This window comes from Muscardinus avellanarius, assembly GCF_963383645.1.
Source record: "Muscardinus avellanarius genome assembly, chromosome: 18".
In the NCBI taxonomy this organism is placed as follows: Eukaryota; Metazoa; Chordata; class Mammalia; order Rodentia; family Gliridae; genus Muscardinus; species Muscardinus avellanarius.
Window position 1 is genome coordinate 4,169,656 of NC_137804.1, and position 23,583 is coordinate 4,193,238.

Below are 23,583 nucleotides of genomic sequence, written 5' to 3' on the forward strand. Positions count from 1 at the left end.
TGGTCTGATTGCTTTCCATTCATTGTCCTTAGTGGAAACTGAAGGATAAATGTAAATTTTATTACCAACAATACAGAATATTTATGTTAACAAATTAACCAACAAACAGCTACTAACATTTTGGAAAAAGAGAAGAAAAAAAGGAAACTTTGCTCATTGATTCTTGAGCCTTTGTGATATGGAAGAGATTGTTACTGGTTTCTATGCCAGGGAGTATATTGTGTCCTGCAAGCACGTACGGCCGTGTCTGGTGGCACTTAAGCCAGGGACTTGTGGCAGGATGCATACATGTATGTATAAAATGGGTCGTGGAATCCTCTGAACGTTCGCCTATTGCTGCAGCCCTTTCTTGTACAGTAGAAGAAAATCTGATTTAACGCAATCTGTTTGAGGTTTGCCTGCGGGCGTCCGTCCAGTGAGGTGCCCAGTGCAGCAGTCGTCTTGGCTGACGCGTTCCACTTGGCGTTAGCGGTGCCCTGTGCCAATTCCTTGTACTCAGACAGTTAACTGCTGGGCAGGTGGAACAGCCCACCACCTGGGTTTGACTAGGTCATGTCCTGGTGTGTCACTCACAGGGCTTTTTGGTAACACAAGTCCCAAACCTAGCTTACAGTTCTGCGGGCCTCAGCATCAGCAGCTTCTTTGCCCCACCCACTGCTCTGTATTGGCAGCATGGATGATGTGAGTGACCAGCACAGAAGCACACCTGGTGGTCAGCAACTTGGCCCCAGTACACAGGCGCTTCCCGTCTTCACTGGAAAGGCAGAGAGCACTTGGTCAGGGCTGCCAGCTCTGTCCCGCTCTTTTTTGTTATTTCTGTTTTGAAGCAGGATCTCACTAGTTTGGTGAGAGTTGTATTACTTGCTGAGATGTCCTTGAACCTGCAATCCTTCTGTCTCAGCCTCCCCAGGACTGGGATTCCAGGTGCATGCCACTACACCTGGCTTAAGTCTAATGTTAGAAAAATGCTCTGGATCATTCTCTTCCAGTCTCAGAAGTCATCTCATGTGAACATTCTTGTTTACCCATTTTTACACCAAGGATGGAGACGGAAGAAAATGTTTGCCGACTCCTCCACCTTCTACAAGGGACTGGACGCTAGAGCTCCTGTACATCAGGACATTCGCTACCCACTTTCCCACCATGTGCTGCGAAGGTGTTAGCCAGTGTTACAAACCTTGGCAGTGGACTCTCCCTCTCTCTCTCACTGGGCTCTCTTTGTGGTCTTTGAATAGAATACTGATGGCCATCAAGATTCTTCTGTGTGCTGTGTCAGCACCAGCACCGCTGTTCCCTCCCCACCACACGTGCTGAGCTCGGAGCACATCCCTTCCTGTCTCAGGGCCCGGGCCCTGAGGACTTCTGAGCCACATCTTTGTCTTCCTTGCTCTCTCTCAGATGCGTGGTCTGGTACATAGATCCCCCAGACCCACTGCCTCACTGCCCCTTTTCAGGGGAAAAAAATTGCTCAGCATCCTTCTGGGCACTCCCACCACTCTCTTGTTTTTATTTGCCATCCCCCAGTGGTATCTGCAGCTACTCCCACCCCTGGATCGTGCCAGCATCTGCTCTGGGGTGGTATCACCCACTTGGTGAATCTTTGGCTGTGATACGAGGGACCAAAACTTACTGATGATATTGCTGCCTCAGAGTAGCCTCTCTCCTCCCAGAATGGAGACTCCCCCGGGCCCCTACCCCACAGGGCTCCCGTGCACTGGTGGAGGTTTTGCCCATACCCACACCCCTACCCCCTTTGTTGGTCTTTCTCATGGTCCCTTGTGGACTAGTTGGACCCCTGGTGCCACTGGCAGTCTGTGCGAGGGCCTCCTCCATGTGTTCATTGAACCAGGCCCCTCCAGTCAGGAGCCAGACCAGCAGTCCTCACCATTCTTGAAACCTGCATCCAATTGAGCACTTCCCTTGAAGTGCTTCGTATACTTAATTTCATACTCCAGCACCCCAGTTGCTTGCTTCCACGGGGCCATTCTTTTTCCAAAGAAATGAAGTTTTTATCCTCTCTAACAGTCACCATGGTGACTGGTCCAGAGCACTAAGGGTGCTGGGTGTGGATGGGGGAGCTGACTCTGCCTGTTTCCTGTAGACTGGCAGTGTGCTCAGCCTTGATTTGTGTGCCAGCAGCCTCTGTGCAGCTGAATCTCCTGTGAGCCTTTAGAAGTTATCAGAAATGCTAATGTTACTCCCTGGAGGCTCCTGGGAAGGGCTCAAGGTCATGGAGAGCAAGCGGTCATCCTGGGATTGATCTGGCTTCTGATCTCTCAGTTGAGAATAAGAATTGGCAGGCTATTAGGAATCCACAGCCTTGCGGGAGGCCAGGCAGGGGTGACCAGGGCTCGAAAGTCTTGCTGGCTTCATGTGATGTTTCCCAAACTTAGTGCAAAACAAACACAACTCCATTCCCCGTAGTAGTTGATGGCCAGCACAGGCCTTCTTAAAGTTTACGAGGTGGCCAGGATGCAAGGCAAAGGCAGATTTGCTCAGAACCCCTCAGTGAGCACACTTGCGGCACAGGCTCGCAAGAAGCCTTCAGGAGGGGCGGGCCTGGGCTATTAGAGGTGTGGGTCTGGAGGTGGGAGCTGAGCGCGGCACAGCGGGCGGTGTCCCAGCAGCACCCGGCCTTTCCTTGCCTTGCAGTGCCTTTCTGGTAGCTCTGATGGGGCGATCCGCCTTTGGTCCCTGGGCCAGCAGAGATGTATCGCGACATACCGGGTCCACGACGAAGGCGTGTGGGCCCTGCAGGTCAGCGATGCCTTCACGCATGTGTACTCTGGAGGAAGGGACAGGAAGATTTATTGTACAGACCTAAGAAACCCTGACATTCGGGTGCTGATTTGTGAAGAAAAAGCACCAGTTCTCAAGGTATGTCATGTATTTTAGTTTTAAAATTAAGATTGTTACACTTGTCAGCCAAGTAGGGCAAAATCCACTAAAACCTGAATTAGCTGTTGGAGTGGAAAAAAGATCTTTTATCACGGGTAGAACCTGGCAGGGCCAGGGCGGCATCTACCTGCCTGCTGGAGTGCCGGGATAGACACAGGTCAGCCTCTAGAAGAAGCCGACGTCGTGGGCAGATTAGTGGCACCCGGCTCTTCCACTGGCGAGTTCTAGAGACCGTCTCGTGTTTGCCTCTGAGCTCTCCTGCCTTCCTGCCCCGTAGCAGGAGGGATATGTATTAAACTTAGGGATACTGTGAGCGGCTAGCCGGGAGGGGTGTGGGCACCGTGGCCCTAGTCTAGGAGGAGAGGGCCGAGGACTGGGAGCGCTTGTCAGGACATGGCTTTACGTTGTCGAGAGCACTCTGAGCCAGGGCGGGTTCCTGGTGGCCTGGCATCCGGCCCCATCACCACCACTCCAAACTGGCCATTTCCACGTATGGACTGAGTAGGGGATAAACATAAAACAACTCCATTTGTGCAGTGGTTGTCCACACACGAATTTTAACGTGTGCAGCCTTTTAAAACTCCAGAAAGGTCTGTGAGGACCTGTTCCAGGTGTCCTGTCCTTGAGTGAGGGCGCTTTTTTCTTTTGCCGTATTGTTAGAGAGTTTTATTAGTACATTTTCAAAAAAAAAAAAAAGTGTATTTGTTGTTAAGAACTTAAAGACTAGATTGACAAAATCATGGAACTTCTTCATTCCTTTGATGGTGTCCATTTAGGTCCCTCAGATTAACCACACTTAAAACTTCCCAGCCTCTGCTCTTGGTGAAAAGTTGCTTCTATTACACTGATGTAGGACTGTGAATTCCTTTAGCAAAGAGGTCCTTCGTTCTTACGCCCGTGGCTTTTAACGCATGCCCTGGCATAGTCAGCATGCACTTGTTGAACCAAGGCCCTGCTATTTAATACATGTGGCTGGAGTCGGCCTTCACAAGGCAGCATTTTGTGTTGTGTTTCCAGATGGAGCTCGATCGGTCAGCCGATCCCCCTCCCGCCATCTGGGTCGCAACAACCAAGTCGACGGTGAATAAGTGGGTAAGTGCCTGCTGACTCCCTGCACAGCTGTATAGCACACGCGCCATTACTGAGGGCGCTCCGTCTGGCCCTGATTCTCAGCGTGTCTCACAGCACCAAGGCCTGAAAGCCCCTGGGATGCAGCTGTGACCCTAACTCGTCCTCAGATTGGTAGTCAGAGTGAAGCTCCGGCTTCTTTGTCAGCAGCCAAGATGCGCTCTGTGTTCGTAGAGCAGGTAGTGCTACCCAGAACCAGGGAGTCTCAGGGCAGCTTCTGGCCTCAAGGCTGCACTTGAAAGTCCACAGCCGAGTGCCCGCAGGGCCCAGAAACGCACAGGACTCTCATCTTTCGGGTTATTTCCTTGTTCTTCATGGCATGGACAGCAGAGACAGAAACAGAGCAAGACAGAAGTCGTCCGAAGCGTTGTTGACTTGAAATCTTAAAGTTTTCTTGCCTACCAGACTCTGGATAAAAAGGAGGAGGTGTTTGCGTTTATTCCTGTTGATATGAAGTCAAATGCCCTTTCTGTGTACTCATAAAAATGGCTACCTGTCTACATTTCATCGTGCCAATTTATGTTCAACATAATTTTACCTGGACGAATATTTATCTGTTTTTGTGCCTAATTTGGCTTTTTTTTTCCCTCTAAACTGATGGCATTCCCTCCTTAATATGTATTGTTAGTGTTGGGAAACACATTGTACTGTGACTCAGTATTTTTTGGTGGATGTAGTAATTGTTGAAGTTTTCTCATTTGCTTGTTCTTTAATTTTATTTTTTTGACACCTAAACAGACTCAAAGTATATAGAACCAGCAAGTGATTAAATAACAAATTTTGTCCCGTTAGACCTTGAAGGGAATTCATAATTTTAGAGCGTCTGGAGACTGTGACAGCGACTGTGCACATCCAGCAGCTCCTCTCTGCACTCAGCCCGACCAGGTCCTTAAAGGTAAGGACGTTGGAGGCGTTGGGGTTGATGTAGCTACTCAAAGTTTGGCAAAATAAAGGCAGTGGCCCTTTTCTTGGTACTGGGACTGAACCTGAGGCATTCAAAGTAGTGACCTTTTTATAAATTTAGTTCTGTTGTATACGAAAGACTAATAACACGTGGGCTTATATTTAGAATGCTGTTTGGTGCTGTTTCTAATGGGCTTCTTGGTTAGTTTCCGCCAGCATGTGCTGATTGCACATGTTGCACAGGCGCAGCAGGCAGTCCCGCGCGCTGCAGGAGCGAGCGCTGCTCCGGCCAGCACCCCTGGCCGCCCTCCCGGCCTCTGGCATCACTGTTCTGTGGTCAGGTCAGCTCTCCCCAGCCCCACCTCCACGTAGGAGAGGCATGTGTCGGACCTAGTTCATACAGCATAACGTCCCCTAGTTATATCCATTTTTTCTGCAAGTTATATTTTTTTCTTTCTGTACTGGGGATGGAACCCAGGGACATTCTACTCTACCTTGGAAAATAAGGAGAGCCGGGCGTGGTGGCGCACGCTTGTAATCCCCGCGCTTGGGAGGCTGAGACAAGAGGATCGCACAGGTTCGAAGCCAGCCTCAGTGACTTAGTGTGGCTCTCAGCAACTTAGTGAGACGCTGTTTCCAAATAAAATATAAAAATTAGGGCTGGAGTGTAGCCCAGAGGTAGAAAGGCCCTGGGTACCACCACCCCTCCCCCAGTACCACAAAAGAAAAAGGATCCGCAGACATTTCTGGGTTTTATCTTATTTATTTTTGTGTCACTGAGAATTGAACCTAGGAGCATTCTACCTCTGAGCTACAACTCCCAAGTCCTATTTTATGTTTATTTGGAAACAAGGTTTCTTTAGGTTGATGAGAGTCTAACTGAGACTGTTCTTGAACGTGGGATCCTCCTGTCTCAGCCTCCCAAGTACTTGGATTACAAGTGTGTGTACCACGCCCCGCTTTATTTTTTATTTTGAAACACAGTCTTGCTAAGTTGTTGAGGCTGGCGTCAAATCTGCAATCCTCTTGTCTCAGCCTCCCATGTTCTGGGATTCCAGGCATGGTTTCATTCTTCATGAATGAATGTATCCCATTGTGCACATATGCCACATTTTCTTTTGGCATATTGAAGAGACATCCTGCACTCCTGCGTTTACTGCAGTACTATTCTTGAGTTAATATTTTTGCCCAGTAGCAGGGCAGTCAGGATAAAGCCCACAGCCACTTTGTAAATATAAAGGGCTTCGTGTTGTCTTGTGGCACAAGCCAGGAAAGGGCAGGTGTGATTCTCAGACGCGGGTACTTCAGCCGATTGTGGCAGAAAGCGCAGTGTGCTTGACGTGGCGCTTGGGATTCCGACCCCTTGGGACACGGGGCCCTGTAGTTCTCAGATGCCTGTTCTCTCCGCTTAGAAGAGATTGTGCATTCAGGAGGCCTCAGTGAGAAGCGAAGGGGAGCATGGCGGGAGCCAGGGGGAAGCCCCAGCCCACAGTGTGCGTGTGCTTCCCGGCCCGCGCTGTGATGTGTAGTGCAGCCCTCCAGTCGCAGTGCAAAGGGGAGACGAACCAGGGTGGGAAGCAGAAGTCACCGCGAGGGGTCACACCCGCAGACGCCCGGCAGTGTTGGGCTCTGCTTGTGGAGGAAACTTTGCCTCTCAGAAGTTTTACACTGAAGTGGCCCCTTGACGTGAAGAGCTCTTTACACTATAATCAGTCATTAAGTCAATCTTTTGAGTGCTTATAAATTCAAATAAATAATTGATTTGCCTTAAATTCCTTCAATGTAATTATATATTCTTCTGGTTCTCCTTTCTGGCAGTGAGTATGGTTTATATTTCTGTTACATGCCAGTTCATAATTACTGCTACACTGTGAGTTTAAATATAGAAGAATTGTTCTGCTGATTGTGTTTTTTTCCCCTTTTAGGGGGTGCAAGTATTATTCAGTGCCACATTCTTAATGATAAGAGACATATATTAACCAAAGATACCAATAATATTGTGGCATATTGGGATGTATTGAAGGTGAGTGTCTTTTTGGATTAAGTGTACATTGTATACATTGTTGGATCTTGTGCTCCTTTATTTTTCCTTTTATTTACATGGTAATCAAGATTAAAATATGCAGCTGGGCATGGTGGCGCACGCTTGTAATCCCAGCATTTGGGAGGCTGAGACCAGAGGATCTCGGTTCACGGACAGCCTCAGCTACTAAGTGAGGCCCTGTACAACTCAGTGAGACCCGGTTTCAAAATAAAGAATAAAAAATAGGGCAGGGGGTGTAGCTCGGAGGTTGAATGCCCCTGGGTTCCATCCCCAGACCCGCAAAAAAAAAAAAAAGATTAAAATATGCAAATTAAGGTTTTAATTGTAATACGACCTTATTTGGGGAGTGGGTGCTTTATTGTGTGAATGTCAGCTAATGCTGTAGTTGATATTTATAAGCACCTAAGCTATTTGAATGGATCCATTTCCTCCAGTTAGTATATTGCAAATTTGTGTTATAAGCCTCCTTACCTTAAAACAATCAACAGTTCCTCACCCTTCCCACTGTTAGCATCTGGGGCTGGACAGTCCTCGAGGGTGGAGAGTTGCAGTACGTTTAGCGGTACCCGGGCCTCCACCCACCAAATGCCAGTGGTTCCCTCACCCGGGCGGTGACAGCCAAATTTGTCTCCATGTGTTGCCGGCTGATTAGCGAGAAGGAGGTTGAAAAGAGTTTGCTTTTAAAACTTCTGCAAGTGTCTCAGAGTTGTTGGCGTATCTGTTCAGCCGCTGTCCCCTGGATGAGTGGGTAAGGTGGGCCTAGAACTGTGTTTGAGGGCAGTGGGGGAGGAGCCCATGGCAGATCCTCTTGGGAGGGCCTGTGAGCAGTGGGTGAAGGCGCCCTGATAAACAGGCCACGCGGAGCTGAAGTGGCAGAGCGAGGGCCTCAGGCGTCCCCGCCATGGATGATGGAGGGAGGGACAGAGGCATCAGATAAGAAAGGCAGGTTATTGAGGGAAAGGAGGCCAAAGTAGATGAAGGGAGGAGTGGATGGTGAGCGGAAAACGTGGCCCTTATGTCATTTCCCAGAGTCTTCTGTTTTGTTCTTTTTTTGTTTTGGTACTGCGGATGGAACCTAGTGGCACTCTACCTCCAAGCTACACCTAGCCCAATTTTTTATTCTTTTATTTTGAGATAGGGTCTCACTGAGTTGCAAAGAGCCTAATTAGCTGAGGCTGTCCATGAGCCGCGATCCTCCTGTCTCAGCCTCCTGAATGCTGGGATCACAAGCGTGCATCTAACATGAATCCTAGATACTGTTAGAGCGAGGAAGTACCACGTTCAGATCAGTAGTCGTGTATGTTAGGAAAGCTGGAAGCTAGCAGGCTGGTATCTTACGTGTAATGATTTGAGCATGTAAAGGAGAGGCCCATGTTGAGTACATGGTAAAGGAAGGTTTGGGGCAAGCTTCTGGTTATAAAGAAGAGAGTTTTAAGAAGCTGACTTCAGGATCTAAAGTGTCAGATTAGCCAGTTTCTTGGCAGGCGGAGGAACTGTCTAGAGGAAGCTTGGCCTGACGGCTGCTTCCCCGCCTCGGCCAGCTGCCTGGGAGGCCATTAGGACAGACACTGTTGCCACACAGGCGTGGCTTCAGGACAAGAGGCCTTGGCTAGTCAAGTGGGTGGGGAGTTTAATTGCTCAGGCGCCAAAAGTCCGAGCCCTTGTTCTCTACAGTAGCGACCTTGCTTTTCAGGAAGAGAGAGATGCACATATTTCAGAAAGGTGGCCCACGGTGGTCAGCAGAGTCCAGAGTGTCCATGAGAAATTCGTCCACTGAATTTCTTCATTCTTTGGCATCTACCATGAACGTGGCGGGCTGTACTTGTCTCCAGGGTGCCCAGGAGAGTCCCTTCAGGCCAGCCTCCCTTCTCTTGCCCACTCCCGAGCGCCAGCTGGTGCCGAGTGGAGGCCGCAGTCTGCTGGGCGGTGCCTCCACTCAATGCTCGCGCCCCGGTGTGCCTAGACCTTCCTGTGCCCACGTCGTAGACCCGGGCTTTGAGGTTCAGTGATTGGCTGTCATAGACATGATACTGAATGGCGTGGGAAGTCAGTGGTCAGGAACAGCAGACCTCAAGTCACCCAGAGCCATGTCCTGACGCACAGCGCTGCGCCCTGACCTGGCTCTGGCCCTCCTAGCTTGGATCTTCCACTCACGCCACTTCTCTAAGCCTGCGTTTTCGTCCCTGAAATGTGGAGGGCTGGCTTCTTAGTGATGAGGGACCTTCAGCAGCCATTTGCCACAGTGCCTGGCGAGTACTAGTTAGCAGACCGCGCACTGATGCAGGCGGGAAGTGGTATTTTACAGGAAGGTAGACAGGTAAAAGGAGAAAGCGGGGGGGGGGGGGGGGGCACGGGACAAGAGGCAGCGAGGCTGGGCCATGCCCTGGGCTGGACAGCCTGGGGGCACGCGCTGCGGGGAGTGGAGCTGGACAGGGGTGGCGCGCGGCAGCGACACACACGAGAGGGACGGCTCGTGTCTGTGTGGGCATCTAGGAGAAGGGTCTGGTAAGGTGAGCGCCTAGGTCAGGCTGAGCTGGGTGAGATGTTCCACAGCTTCACCGTGCAGGCTGCGGGGCCCAGGGACATGGCTGGCCTGAGACAAGGATAACCTGGGTCGTCGTCACTGCCAGGGATGTTGGGGAAGGAGGCCACAGAGATGTGTGATAAAAAGAGCCAAGAGCTGAGCATGGTGGCACACACCTTTGACCCCAGTGCATGGGAGGCTGAGACAGGAGGATCGCAGGACCCAGCTTCAGCAACTTAGGGAGATCCTATCTCAAAATTAAAAAAAATGAACTAGGACTGGCGATAATAGCTCGGAGATAGAATGCCCTGGGTCCAGCCTTCAGTACCAAAGGCAAGAGCTGGTAGCAGCTCAGAATGAACAAGAACTGGCTGTTTGGGAAAGTGGCTTTGGTTAGTCGCACAGCCAGCTAAGAGTAACTCGGTGGACACTTGCGAGTGTGTCAGTGTGATCACGAGGAGGGGGTCTGCAGAGTCCTGTGAGCCAACGCCGAGGGGGGGAGCAGGTGCAGTCGCAGCGGCTAGGGAGGCTCAGGAAAGGAAGCCAAGGGAAGAGATTGTATTTATTCTTTTGGGTTTGGGGGGTATTTTAAAATGGAAGAACTAAAGCATGTTTCAGTGCTCATGGGATGTCAGCAGACACGGGCAGGTGGCAGGATGAGGCCTGAGGAGCGAGAGAGGGAGAGCGCGGCGGCCAGAATGGGCCCCTTCCCTGTGCACCGACAAGAGTTCCGGTGGAAAGCGAAAGCGGAGTCTTTTCTGTGTTTCTGAGCCGCCGGGGTCCTGTGTGGATAGTGGTGGGGAAGTGGCGCAGTCAGGATAGCGTGAGAGCAGTGAGTTGATGGCCTTCTTGTAGAGGACTGGCTTTGGAAGCAGGAAAAATCCCAGCTCAGTTGTGGTGCAGTCGAGGCGGGAGACTGAAGTCACTGAGGCAGAGTCACCAGGATGAGAGGCCCGCGTGCCGTGTGTGTCGTCTGTGGGTCTAGGTGTTGCTGGGATGGAGGCGGGAGCTGGGGTGGGCGGCAGGGTGGCCCCGGGGCAGGCGGGTGGAGGGAGCAGTGTACAGCTGAGTGCAGTAAGGGCCCCCAGAGGAGCAGCCGCCTGCGTAGTGCTGATGAAGTATGGGCGCCGTGGGCTGTGGGGATGTGAGTAGTCTCCCAAAGGCGACTGACAGAGGGGTCCAGGAAGGAGCTGAGGTGGCGGGCCCTTCTGCTGTGGGGCGTGACTGCAGCGGGCTGTGGTCGGCGGTGCTGCTGGTCAGCAGGCACACTTTCGTGGGGAGATGTGCTTAAGGGATGAGAGGAAGAAGGCCTGCAGTGGCCAGCAGGGAGAAGCCCCAGTTGTGCCTGTGTCTGCTCATGTCAGGGACTTCACAGCCCCTTAGAGTGAGCCTTTAGTAACTCATCTGTTAGCTGGAGGACCTTTTCTTTGTTGTCATTTGATTACTTCCAGGTAACTTGCACTAAAATATCAGTATCAGCAAAATTAAATAACAGTTTTCTCCCAAGAAAAGAATGTTTTCTGCTTTTTATTTAGGAATTTAGTAGCAACAAATAGTTCTTTTTGAAATGTAGTCTATTTCATTTAGACAGATATGAAAGTGTAAAGTTTTAAACAGCAAAGTAGAAGTGAAATCAGTTTGTCATTTACATATGCTCATCATTTATACTTTTTGATGTTAGGCGTGTAAAGTTGAAGATCTGGGAAAAGTGGATTTTGAAGATGAAATTAAGAAAAGATTTAAAATGGTGTATGTTCCAAATTGGTTCTCCGTAGACTTAAAAACAGGGGTAAGTTGGCATTGATTTTGTGTCATTTGAGAGCTGAAGCTTTCCCAGGATAGTTCCTAATTAATGACAGTCAGAGTTCTCTTGCTAGTGCGAGAGAGGAAACTTTTTCAAGTGCACCTACAGACTGCGCTTGTTGGGTTTGTCCTCTTGGGGAGCCAGCTGTGGTTGCGCTGAATCACAGCCCCCTGTGGGCTCGAGAGCCTGGCTGGGCGCCTCGCTCACACAGGACAGGGGGCGGCGGCCTGGCGCGCTCTGCAGAGTGGACGCAGGCAGAACACGCTGACAACTTTCTTCCAACAGATGCTGACTATCACTTTAGACGAGAGTGACTGCTTCGCAGCCTGGGTTTCTGCAAAAGATGCTGGTTTCAGCAGCCCTGATGGGTCAGATCCCAAACGTGAGTCAGCGCTCTTCCTTTACCTTCCTCTCCGACAGAGCAGGTGGTGGCGCTGTGCTGTTTTTTCGCTGTGTTTTGCCTTCGTAAGCTCCCCTTATGGTTTACCAATCACATTCTTGTTCAGTAGCCTAAGAGTGTATGTAGAAATAATTATCTAATGTGTACAAGTACAGTTTTATGGCTTCATGTGGAAGTAGTCCTTTAAAGAATGTGACTTTTATGCCGGGCGTGGTGGCGCACGCTTGTCATCCCAGCAGTCGGGAGGCTGAGCCTGGAGGATCGCGGTTCGTGGCCAGCCTCAGCTACTTGGTGAGGCCCTCTGCAACTTATTGAGACCCTGTTTCAAAATAAAGAATAAAAAACAGGGCAGGGAGTGTAGTTCGGGTATCGAATGCCCCTGGGTTGCATCCCCAGACCCGCCAAAAAAAAAAAAAAAAAAAGAATGTGACTTTTATTTTTGTTTTAAAGAATAACTACTCTTGCCAGGCATGGTGGCGCACACCTGTAATCCCAGTACTTGAGAGGCTGAGACGGGAGGATCAGAGGTTCCAGGACAGCCTCAGCCACTTAGCGAGACTCTAAAGCGAAAACAAAACAGGGCTGTGTGTATAGCTGGGAGGTAAAGTGTCCCAGGCTCAGTTCCCAGCACCACACACCAGGAAAAGAAGGACTACTCTGGACTCTGTGTTTTCTCTTCCTCTATTTTTATGTTACAACTAACTCTCTTCTCCACTATTTTTCTTTTTAACTCTTACACAGTGAACTTGGGAGGACTTTTACTCCAGGCACTCCTAGAATATTGGCCTAGAACCCACGTGAATCCAATAGATGAGGAAGAAAATGAAGTCAACCACGGTTAGTGCTTTGATATTCAGAATCTGATAGAGAATTACTCAGAACAAGGTGCTTAAACTCTCTGCTACATTGTGACATAATAAATATTTGTGATATGCCCAATTATTTGTCTTCCCTTCTACATCTCAAAGTAGGAGTTTCTATCCAGTCTTAGACTGAGATTTCAAGAGAGCAACCCATTGTGTGGTGTTGCTTTTAATAAGTGAAACTGTTCAAGATAGGTAAAATAATATTCTACACGTGCAAAGAATCTTTACCTTAAAACTGGGCATCTTAGCCGGGCATGGTGGCGCACGCTTGTAATCCCAGCATTTGGGAGGCTGAGACAGGAGGATCGTGGTTCGCAGACAGCCTCAGCTACTTAGTGAGGCCCTCTGCAACTCAGTGAGACCCGATTTCAAAATAAAGAATAAAAAATAGGGCAGGGGTTGTAGCTCGGAGGTCAAATGCCCCTGGGTTCCATCCCCAGACCTGCAAAAAAAAGGGGGGGGGGCATCTTAGGCCAGTTTTGGTGGCTCATGCTTGCAATCCCAGTACTTAGGAGGCTGAGACAGGAGGATCACAAGTTAACAACCAGCCTCAGCTACTTAGTGAGACTCTCTGCAACATAGTGATACCCTATTTCAGAATAAGGAATAAAAAAATGGGTTGTGTAACTCAGGTAGAATGCCTCTGGAGTCAATGCCCAGTACCAAACCAAACCAAAACAAAAACCTGGGCATCTTAGCAGGCTTGTTTCAGAAATAGTCCTCACAGCACCCATGACTTTCTCGATTCACCTCCAAAGCTAACTAGCTGCTCCAGGAAGCCCAGTTTGCCATTGTGTATCCATGCTTCATTTGGCCTGAAATGTTGGTATTAACTAGTGATTGACCTGAGTTTGATTCTGAATGTTTCCCAAAAAGTCAGATTCCAATTGAGAAGTGGTAGGGTGGGGAAGGAGTGTGTACAAAGCCTTGGCATCATCACAGAACACCCAGATGGCACGCGTGCCGCGGGCGGTGGCAGGAGCTCCCTTTGGGAGCCAGAGGAGAGCGGGTTTTGAATTTGCCCTTGGCTCCGTTTGATGAAGGGAAGGGAAAGGAGAAGCTTAGAGCTGCGGTCTCGTCGGAGCGGAGAGCCGCCTCCCGAGGCGCACTTCCCTTGGAGGTTCTTGCTGACCACCAGGAGTGAGTGACCGTGGCCGGCACCCCCGTGGGGTGCTGGTCATGCCTGGTGACCTGTAGAACCAGAACTGCTCGTGGTGGTGACGTGCTCCTGTCTGCCCTGTGAGCTGCTGCCTTTAAGAGGGTGCGCCAGCCCCAGCTCCTCCTCCACGTCACTGGCCTGCTTCCCTCCCTGCCGGGCCAGGCCCTAGACTAGAAGCCAGAGAAACAGCAGAACATCTCTCCACAGAGATGGACAAAGCTAGGCTCCAGTGTGAGCGCTGCCATTTACCAGCTAGGATGACTGGGAGGCCTCGTAAACCATAAAGAATAGGTGAGCAGAAGGCAGCCAGCACCCTCGGGTCCAGGCTGTGGGTGGGGGACAGTTATGGGCGAGTTTACCAAAGACCCCATACCATCTCTCCATGCAGCTGCACGGTAAAGGCAGGTAGGGCCGGCCGCCCAGAGCTGAGGGCGCCGCACTTGCAGATCTCCAGCGCTACTCCGACGGCTCTGGGAACGGTTCAGGTGTTGAGAGGCCCTCAGCAAGTGGCAGGGGCTAAATAGACAGTGGGCACGGAGCCTACTCTTCTGGGCTGATGCTGGTAGGGAAAGCTACTTCCATAAAGCACTGTGGTAAGAGAGAAGGCTGCTCTCTCTGAGAGATGCCAGCACTTCAGAGGGTGCAGTGCTTCCAGTTTCTTCAGGAAAGAGTTCTGAGTGAGTTGGCACTCAGGTCAAAGACAACAGAAAGCAGAGTGGAAAGGGGGTCTGCAGAGAAGGCCAGCGGCGGGAGCGTGGCCTCCGAGGGGTTATTTTACAGGAGCACTTCCATCATTAGTTGGGGCTGTTGTTAAATGGAAATTTTTTTAAGTCTTTCTGAGGTTGATATTCTACTGAAAACAAAATAAAACAATGCACATCATTTGTAAGCAGGTATCCTGGACTTGCTGTGGTGAAGTCGCGGGTTGTCTTTGTTTAATCTCTTTCAGTAAAATTCTCCAAAACAGCCGGGCGTGGTGGTGCATGCTTATAATCCCCACGCTTGGGAGGCTGAGACAGGAGGATTGTACAGGTTCAAAGCCAGCCTCAGCTACTCAGGCTCTCAGCAACTTAGTGAGACCCTGTTTCTAAATAAAGTATAAAATAGGTCTGGGTATATAACCCAGAGGTAGAAAAGCCCCTAGTTTCTGCCCCCAGTACCACACAAAAAAAAATTGTGTGTGTGTGTGTGTGTGTGTGTGTGTGTGTGTGTGTATGGCTGGGAAGTAGCCTTCAGGTGGATAGCCCCTGGGTTCCACACCCAGTACCACCCAAAAAAAAAAAAAATTCTCTAAAATAGTCATTTCTCATGAGACTGATGGGACACAAGTTGCCCTGTTTCTCACTTTCAAGAATTTATCTTTTGTTTATTTTTTTACCCTAATTTCTAACTCTTGCTGACTTGTGGGACTTTTTGCTTTAAGAATCCTGCAGTCTGAAGCCTGTGGAAATAAAATGCTTAGGATCTGTGTTTTTAGCACTGACCCCTGGATACTAACTCTGCCTGCATCTTTTCCTAGTAAATGGAGAGCAGGAGAACCGAGTGCAAAAGGGAAATGGATATTTTCAAGTGCCCCCCCACACTCCCGTGATCTTTGGTGAAGCCGGAGGCCGCACGCTGTTCAGGTGGGTGAGAGGCCAAGTTCCCAGTGGAGCGAGTGGCCTTTGGCTAGAAGCACTGGCTCGCACAGCTGCCAGCGTGGGGGCTGTTGGGACTTGGGGGCTTTTCGTCTCCCTGGGGGAGCTAACCATGTCACACCCCAGACCACACTGCACCCGAGAGGGGGGCCCCGGCGTTAGGACGGAGTGCAGACCCACCTGCAGGCAGGCAGCATCCCTGACGCTTCTGCAGGGACTCACGTTCACTTGGCCAGCGTGACTGCAGGCAGGGAGCTGATGGCATTGGGAAGTGTCTGCCCCAGAGGGCATCAGAGTGGGTGACGTCCCTCGGGCTGGCTGCTCCGGGCGTGCCAGGCGTCCTGGTGGGCCCTGCAGGGAGGGGCGGTTCTGGCTCCCCTCCAGGTTGCCAGCGGGGCTGTGGTGGAGCCCAGGGAACAGCTCAGTAGTCTCCTGTTGGCACCAAAAGTAAGAACAGCACCCAGCTTGCCCTCGAGCGCAGCATTCCCTCCCTTTAAGATGATCCTAAAAGTGAACACCAAAGGTACCCCGGCCCCCGTGCACGTGGAGACCTGTGCTGTGCGCTGCGCCCCTGGAGGGCCTTTCTTGGGTGCTTTGTTTACCCCGGTTTCCCTCTTGTGACCCAAGGACAAGAGACGCTGCAGTCGTGCGTGGCCGGCATCAGAGTGGGGGCTGAGGATGGGGCCCGTGGTCCAGGGGAGCCGAGAGGCTGGCCCATGCGTGCTGGGCTGGCGTCTCGTCTCTGCTTGTTCGGCCCTGACTGCTGTGGGTTGTGTTTAGGCTGCTCTGCCGAGACTCTGGGGGCGAGACCGAGTCCATGCTACTTAACGAGACGGTGCCACAATGGGTAATTGACATCACTGTGGACGTAAGTGTCCTCCACTCCCTCTTTGCCCTTTCCTGTTTCCCAAATCCTGAAAATAAGAGCTGCTTTAGACCATGTAATCTTAAGCTCTAATAAAAACTACACTGCCAAGTGGAGCCCATCTGCTTCCCTGCTTTCTGAAGTTGCAGATATTGGTAATTATTTCTATGTTTCTATCTTGTTGAGTTTAATTGTAACAATAACATAAGAAGTGAAATGCCTATCTCTTCCCTTTCACTCTTCCCCAGCATTCACCTCCTGTCCTTGAGGTAACAACTATCAATAGGCCAACGCATATAGCCTTTTGTACTATATATTTATGTGCATATATATGTGTGTAGTTCATCTTACTTTGCACAAAAGTAAACTTTTGTTTACAAAATCTCTTATGCATAGTGTTTTGCAACTTTTTCCACTTAAAAATATATGTTGAACATTGTTTCATGTCTGTATATTTATGGATCATTTTCTTTTAATGACTGCATAGTATGCCATTGCATAAATGTACCATAATTGGTTAATCAGTCCCCTATTAATGGACATTTGGGTTGTTTCCAATGTTTTCTATTGCAAACAGTGCTGCAGTGAACATCCTTGTACATGTATCTGTGTGTACTCTTTAGGATAAATTCCTAGAAGTGGAATTGCTGGATCAAAGGGTATGCACATTTTAAATTTTGATAGATATTGGCAAATTGCCCTCCGCAAAGGCTGTACCAGTTTACACTCGCACCAACAGTGTATGGACACCCATGTCCCCACACCTACACCAATGGTGGATACTTTTAATCTTGCTATGAGATAGGCAAATGTCATGACTGTTCTGTGGATTTAAAAATCGTGGTGAGGTTAAGCATCTTTTCATATTGGCCATTTGTATTTCTTCTTCTGTGAATTGACTGTTTGTATCCTTTGCCATTTTTCTATTGGGTTTGTCTTTCTTGTTGACTTGTAGAAGTTCTTTATATTGAATATCAACCCTTTGACTGTTCTTTGTCTCTCAATTAAACTTTTACTTTGTTCATGGTGTCTTTTGCCAGGTGAAAAGTTTTAATTTTCATTTAATCAAATTGATCCGACTCTGAGTTTCATGTCTTGTTTAGGTATTTTCCACTCCAGAGTAGCAAAAAATGTTCTGCTCTATCCTCTTTTAGCACCTTTGGGACGATTTTTATGTCTAGATGTTTAATCTGTCAGGATTTATTCTTCCGTTTGATGTATGGTAAGAGTCTTTTTCCAAAGGTGGAGCCAGTGTGCCACACAGTTCACTGAATAATCCGTTCTTTTTCTCCTAATTGGAAATGCTGCCTTTATTGTGTACTAAAGTTCTGTGTACACTTGGGTCTGTTTCTAGACTCTCTCGTGTACTGTTGGCCTATTTTGTATATTCCTAAAGCCATATGAAAAGGAATTTAATCTCTAGAACATTTAGGAAGTCTGCTTCCTGTCTCATATGCAACAAGAACTTAAGCCAGCATGGTATTTAATGGATATCCTTGGTCTTCTCTGCGTCCGAGCTCCCATCACCACTCCTTCCCTCCATTGTGAAATCCCCCCGGGGTGCATTATTGACTCTAGGCCTGTGGCTTATTCCTCAGAGGAGACATCAGACAGTATGACAGGAAGCTCGGTGGGCAGTAACACCCAAGAAAGATGACCAGGCTTTATCCTCCATTTAAGTGTGAGGTTTGCTCCGCGGTAGACCTCCAGGTTGCTGGCTGAAGGCTCCACCCCTTCTCAGAACCTCAGGCCTCACTCTGGTGTCAGAGGGAGGATGGAGGGAGGCCTCGCGACCCCGCTGGACCACAGAGCCCACCAGCGTAGTGTGTGGCTTTGCACAAAGGTGAATGTTGTGGGCTATTCTCAGGACACTTATGTTGTCAAATGGGCCTTTAGGAATTAGCCCGATATTTTAATGTACAGGTGCAATTTCAGCTTATGTGGCTTAAAAAAATTAAAGTTTGTTTCCCCTTAGTACCTGTTGTTTAAGAAGAGCCACGCCACAATTGCATATTGCCACTAACATTACATACAATTCGTCTTCACATAGGTTCATTACAAAACTAAACATTGTACTTTTCTGATAAAAGGGTGACTTAATTTGATAGCTTCCTATAAATTACATAGAAAGTCACTTTTAGTTGTAAAATAATTACTTATAAAGTACATTTTCCTATTGGCAGCATTTTAGTTTATCAGCTAATAGAAACTATTACACCTTTTTAACTTTTAATATTTCAGAAAAATATGCCCAAATTCAACAAAATTCCTTTCTACCTCCAACCTCATGCATCTTCAGGAGCAAAAACCTTAAAAAAGTAAGTAAATGTAGTGTCATGTGGTTCCTTGGTCATTAGCTCACTGATGGAGAGAAGCCTTTCTCCTCACAGTTGCTTTCTAACAGGGCAAGCACCAGATCTAAGGCGACTCGATTTTTATGGATTTGTTCTCTTGTCACAATTCACAGTTAGACACAAGCTGTGTGTAATAACTGCATTTATAGAAATGAGGGAGATGATGAGAGTGGGGGAAGCGATTTTTGGCTGGAGCTTTCCAGAAAGGCTTCCTGGAGGGCCTGGGATTCGAGCTGGACATGTAAGGATGGTCGGGCTTCAGAAGACAGATCTACCACGCGTGTGGGGGCCGGGGGAGGGGCGGCGGCGGTGACAGGTGGGGCGTGCTTGGCCACCCTGGGGCATGAGGCTCAGAGAGGCTCCAAGCAACAAGAGTGTTGTAGTCGAAATGGGACGCTGAACTGTAACCGCACGTGTAGCCCAGCAAGTAAGATCCACAGGAGTGCTGAAACTGCAGAGGTTTACAGACTTCCACAGGGCACGGAGCCATGTGCCCGTCACGCCATCGCAGCCTCGGGCTATCAGGAGCTGGCTAAACACTGGCCCCAGCTGTGCCTCTGCCTCTGCTCCCGCCCTCCCTATCCCTGTGTGCACACTTGCTAGCAGGTCCTAGGCGACACTTCAGCTAGACTTCATGACTGAGGCTCAGGAAGGCTTAAGGAGTTGAAGCCTGGGCTGCTTGTTGATCGGTGACTGGTGTCAGGTACAGAAGCAGGTGAAGGGTGTGGTGGGTTTACTTGGAGACACCTGTCTGGAGATGCCAGCCACTTTGGGTTTGCGGTGGAGAGCAGACTGAGTCCAGGTTTGGCCTGGGGCCGTAGTGCCCGAAGGTGCTCATTGAAGGAAGGCAGCTCGGGAGTGGAGCCCAGAGCAGGTGACCTGGTAAGTGCAGGGACCTGCCTTCCCTTCCAGGATACTTGAGTTTGCTCATGCTCTGGGAAAGTGTTGAAGGAAATACAACCCAGGAGGCTAGTCTGTACCATGTAAGCTTCAAGAGCATGCGTTTAATCCCATCAGGTTGCATATAATCTGTGCCTTAGGAGGGCAGTATAGATCTTTGATGAAACTAAAATGACTAAACTGACTCTGTTTCTGTGGTATGTTTTATGCTAATACCAAAGAGAAACTCACACGTTAGGGACGCTGCCAAGCACCTTCCCCATTACAGCGCGCCGTTGCCTTTTACAGAGACAGGCTCTCCGCCAGCGACATGCTGCAGGTCCGGAAGGTGATGGAGCACGTGTACGAGAAGATCATCAGCTTGGACAGCGAGTCTCAGACCACCAGCTCTTCCAACAATGAGAAGGCGGGAGAGCAGGAAAAGGAAGAGGACATTGCTCTGTTGGCAGAGGAGAGGATTGAGCTTCTGTGCCAGGACCAGGTAAGGCACTCGCCCCTTCCTTGTGCCGGTGCCAAAGGGTGCGTCCACGGTGTGGCCATAGTCCCGAGGCTGCTGCTGGCCCTGGGGGGCTTCGGCAGAGAGACCCAGATGGAGACACAGGTGGACGCGCAGGTAGCCCTCCCTACTGACAAGTGAGACGGGCCTTCCTTACTTGCAGACACTCTGCCATGTCAATGCGAGATATGGAGACGTGGCAGGCTGCTTAAATCAAGGTGTGCTCCAGACGCTTCTGCAGGGGAGGGCTGCAGGGCAGCCAGGCATCTCCGTACGGCCACTAGATGCCCATCTCGCCGTGCTGGCCCGCGGCTGCCCATGCAGAGCCGCGCCTGCAGCAGGAAGGAGCGGCTGGAGGCCTGGGGAGGAAAGTGAACTGTGGCCTGGCAGGGAGCCCCGCAGGCAGGGTGGAGGTTTCCGTATTGGAGACTTTGACATTGTTGATGCATTTCTTGCCACTCAGGTTTTGGATCCAAATATGGACCTTCGAACAGTGAAACACTTCATTTGGAAAAGTGGTGGTGACCTCACCCTCCATTACCGCCAGAAGTCCACGTGAAGGGTGGGCTGACACTCCTGGTACTCACTCACTACCTTCCTCTGTGGCCCCAAGAGTAGTCCTAGGAAGCCACTGGGCCCCAGCGGGGGCCAGACTCCTAATGGCCACTCTGGTATGGACCGAGACCATCCTTGAGTTGAAGTGACTAATTGAAATGTAACATAGAAACAGTCTCCATGTGTAGATTAAGCTGCCCCGGGCGCAGGTGCGCACGGGACCGGGCTGTGCGGACTCGACTTCCTGCTTCTCTTTACAGGACTGCACCTTTGTTAGCACTTGCATAGAACCTCACTGGCCGCGGCTGTCACTGTTGGAGTCTCGAGCCCGCAAGCGCTGCGGCTTTCCTCAGAGTACATTCCACTCATGCAGCGCCTGTGAAGCTGCTCCAAGTTCGTTTTCACCACTTCAGACAGTTCTTTTTAATGGGACTTTGCTGTTGCAGTTCGAGGGCCAGCCCATTTTGTAATAAATGATCTGTGTTGGGCTTGTTTTGAATACTGCATCTCAATGTGTTCTTGTAGGAAGTTGTTGAAACTCCAGGTGCTGGATCGAAGCCCTGGGACTTCTGGCCCAGCATCCGGGCGGCCTGCGCTCGGTGACAGCACGCCCACGAGGCGCTGCCCGGGCCTCCCTCCATCCCCCGGTGTGTGCAGCAGAGCAGCCGGGGCCACAGCTCCGCTTGCTCGCTCGGGTGAGCAGCTCGACACCATCAAAGCCGAAGACCAGGACGAAACTCAGTTTCCTGCAAACGCTACCTAAAACGTGTGGTGTCGGCAGAGGGAGTCTGGGAGCTGGTTCGGCATTCGTCCCTGCAGAGCATACATACTTGTTTTCCAAAGTTTTATATGCAGGTTTTTGTTGTACCTTGTCTCCAGATCTTCCTTTTCACTGTTCTAACAATCCAAGGCTTTCATAGAAGCACTTGATCTTGTACAGAGTAACTTATTGGGGATAAACACTCGACTTTTGGCAGAAAATACTTTGGACTCTTCCCAAGGTCATTTGTATTCTGAGTTGATCATTGGTCCAGCGCGCAGACGAGCCTCCTCTGTCAGAAGCCAGCGCACAAGTGCCTTGGGGCAGTTCATTCCGGCCGGCCCTGGCCCCGGGCAGGGCGGGAGGCGCGTGGAGGCTTCTCCTGCATCTTCAGGGGTTCAGCAGGGGCAGCGTACGGAGCCAAGCCTGTACCTTATATCAGAGGTGTCCTGATCCACACAGCTCAGATAGGGCTCCTGGCCTGCTGGCCAGCCAACATTGGACAGTGACCCGACAGGTCCTGGCTTCCTGTCCCCTGCAGAAGTGAGCAGACATGGCCGCGAGTCCAAGGAGCTGTTGCAGTCTCTCTCCCTTCCTCAGAGAGCAACCGGCTTCTTTTTTTTTTAAAGTCCTTTCTATCTGTTGGATACAATAGTGCGCTTTGGGTGCACATTTTTTAGCAATAGTTGTGAGCTACTGAGATGGGCCAGCCCTCCTGACGCCCACACGGGCCTGTGGGCTCTGCTGGGACCTTGCCCTGTGCTGAGCCGGGGACCCTGCTCCCTCCCTCCAGAGACCTGCCCCAGCATGGTTGTACCTTTTATTCCCCTCCAGAACCAGTAATACAGTTTCCAGAAAATTTGACAGTCTGCAATGCCAAAAGGGTCAAAATCTGTATTTCACAGTTGTATAGAATAAAGGCTTTAGTTAAAATATTTCTGAGTGTAGTACACATTTATTTTTTTTTTTCATTTGTCATTTTCCTTCATAGCAGGTTACAGAGAAAAACTTCTCGTTTCAGGTTCACCCTGGAAATAATTCACATCAGTACCCATACTGTCTCCCATGGTTTATGGAGGACGGAGGACAAGAAGAGCCGCAGGCTGCAGTGAGGGCAGCTGTGCGTCAGCTGCAGGCCAGGCCGAGCCAAGGGACGTGGCCTCCCGTTCCACCCTGCGCTCCCGGGCAGTCCACAACACAGGGCTCAATATTGGCAGACATCTCAGCTGCTCGGATAGGCTGGACGAGGGCTGGCCACAGTGCCTGCAGCTTAGTGCTTGCTCATCTGGGCCCTCCAGCTCCGTGCAGTGTGGAACAGAATCCCCTATACCATGTACAGATGTGAGATGGTGCCAGGACGGTGACACGTTCAGTAGAGGCTAGACGACGGGACAGAGGCAGCTGTGGTGGGAATTAGCCTGGAACTGACCCACATGGGGAGGGGAGGGGAGGTGGGGCGAGCACAGCAGCGGGCTTTAGTGGGGTGGCACCACCCTTGTACAGCAACTGAGCAGAGCGGAACGGCCCCCTCAGCTGCCGAAGGCACTGGGGGCAGGAGCACCCCACACGGAAGGGCCCGTCCTCACTCTGGCTTTTGGTTCACTGTTGGGGTGGGGGCTCCAGAAAGGCCTACAGTCAGGTGACTGAGTTTCCTTGGGGTGAGCTTTAGTTTGCAACCCTGGCGTACCACTGGGCTTTGCTGCATGCCGTGTGTTCAGACACTGGGAACACTACAGGACACCAGATCTGTGGTGCGGCCCTGGGGAGGCACGGGGTTGTGTGGAGGGCCCAAGTCTCGAGCCCCCCAGGATAGGCGGGCATGGACAGTGCCGCTGCCCTGGTGGCCGGCACACCGCCAGCCTGAGCCAGCTGTGGCACTGTGGGTGTAAGGGAGAACACAGGTGGTCAGTGGTGGAGCTGCATGGCCAAGGTCCCGGCCCCACAGAGCCTTCTGGCTAACTTGACCCCAGCCCCTCCTGAGCTCTTGCCCTGTCTTCAAACTGGATCACGTCCAAACCCTGTGTCCCCCTGAGCAGCTGTGACCTGAGAGGACATCGCCAAAAGACACCCTCCCCCAGGGTCTACTCTGCCTCTCACCACCCACCAGAGCAGCCAAGAAGCCTTCATCCCGCAAAAACAGCTGGGGTGCCCTCGAACCCTCTGCTACCCTAAGACTGGCTTGAGAGCTCTCAAGGCCAGAACCACCGGGGTACCGGACGTGGGCCAGGTAGAGAGCCCCTGCCCGCAGAAGTCCCTGCAGCCCAGTCCCCTCGCACACGGCTGAGCCTCA

The 23,583-nt window shown here is 50.6% G+C and overlaps 1 protein-coding gene across 3 annotated transcripts in view; it reads left to right on the top strand.

Annotated features, from left to right (window-relative positions):
* Nucleotides 1-20,537, top strand: part of WDR48 (WD repeat domain 48) — a gene marked incomplete at both ends in the record, with an annotated part of 34,608 nt that extends 14,071 nt beyond the window's left edge. For 2 of the 3 annotated variants that reach the window (XM_080715770.1, XM_080715771.1), the window contains 12 exons: nucleotides 2,653-2,877; nucleotides 3,916-3,990; nucleotides 4,819-4,921; nucleotides 6,855-6,952; nucleotides 11,179-11,286; nucleotides 11,587-11,683; nucleotides 12,443-12,538; nucleotides 15,246-15,351; nucleotides 16,144-16,231; nucleotides 18,470-18,546; nucleotides 19,771-19,963; nucleotides 20,442-20,537. In XM_080715770.1, the coding sequence (XP_080571896.1) occupies nucleotides 2,653-2,877; nucleotides 3,916-3,990; nucleotides 4,819-4,921; nucleotides 6,855-6,952; nucleotides 11,179-11,286; nucleotides 11,587-11,683; nucleotides 12,443-12,538; nucleotides 15,246-15,351; nucleotides 16,144-16,231; nucleotides 18,470-18,546; nucleotides 19,771-19,963; nucleotides 20,442-20,537 (1,362 nt within the window). The remainder of the gene's footprint in view (nucleotides 1-2,652; nucleotides 2,878-3,915; nucleotides 3,991-4,818; nucleotides 4,922-6,854; nucleotides 6,953-11,178; nucleotides 11,287-11,586; nucleotides 11,684-12,442; nucleotides 12,539-15,245; nucleotides 15,352-16,143; nucleotides 16,232-18,469; nucleotides 18,547-19,770; nucleotides 19,964-20,441) is intronic. The other variant, XM_080715772.1, reaches the window with a different exon arrangement.
* Nucleotides 20,538-23,583: the final 3,046 nt, after the last annotated feature.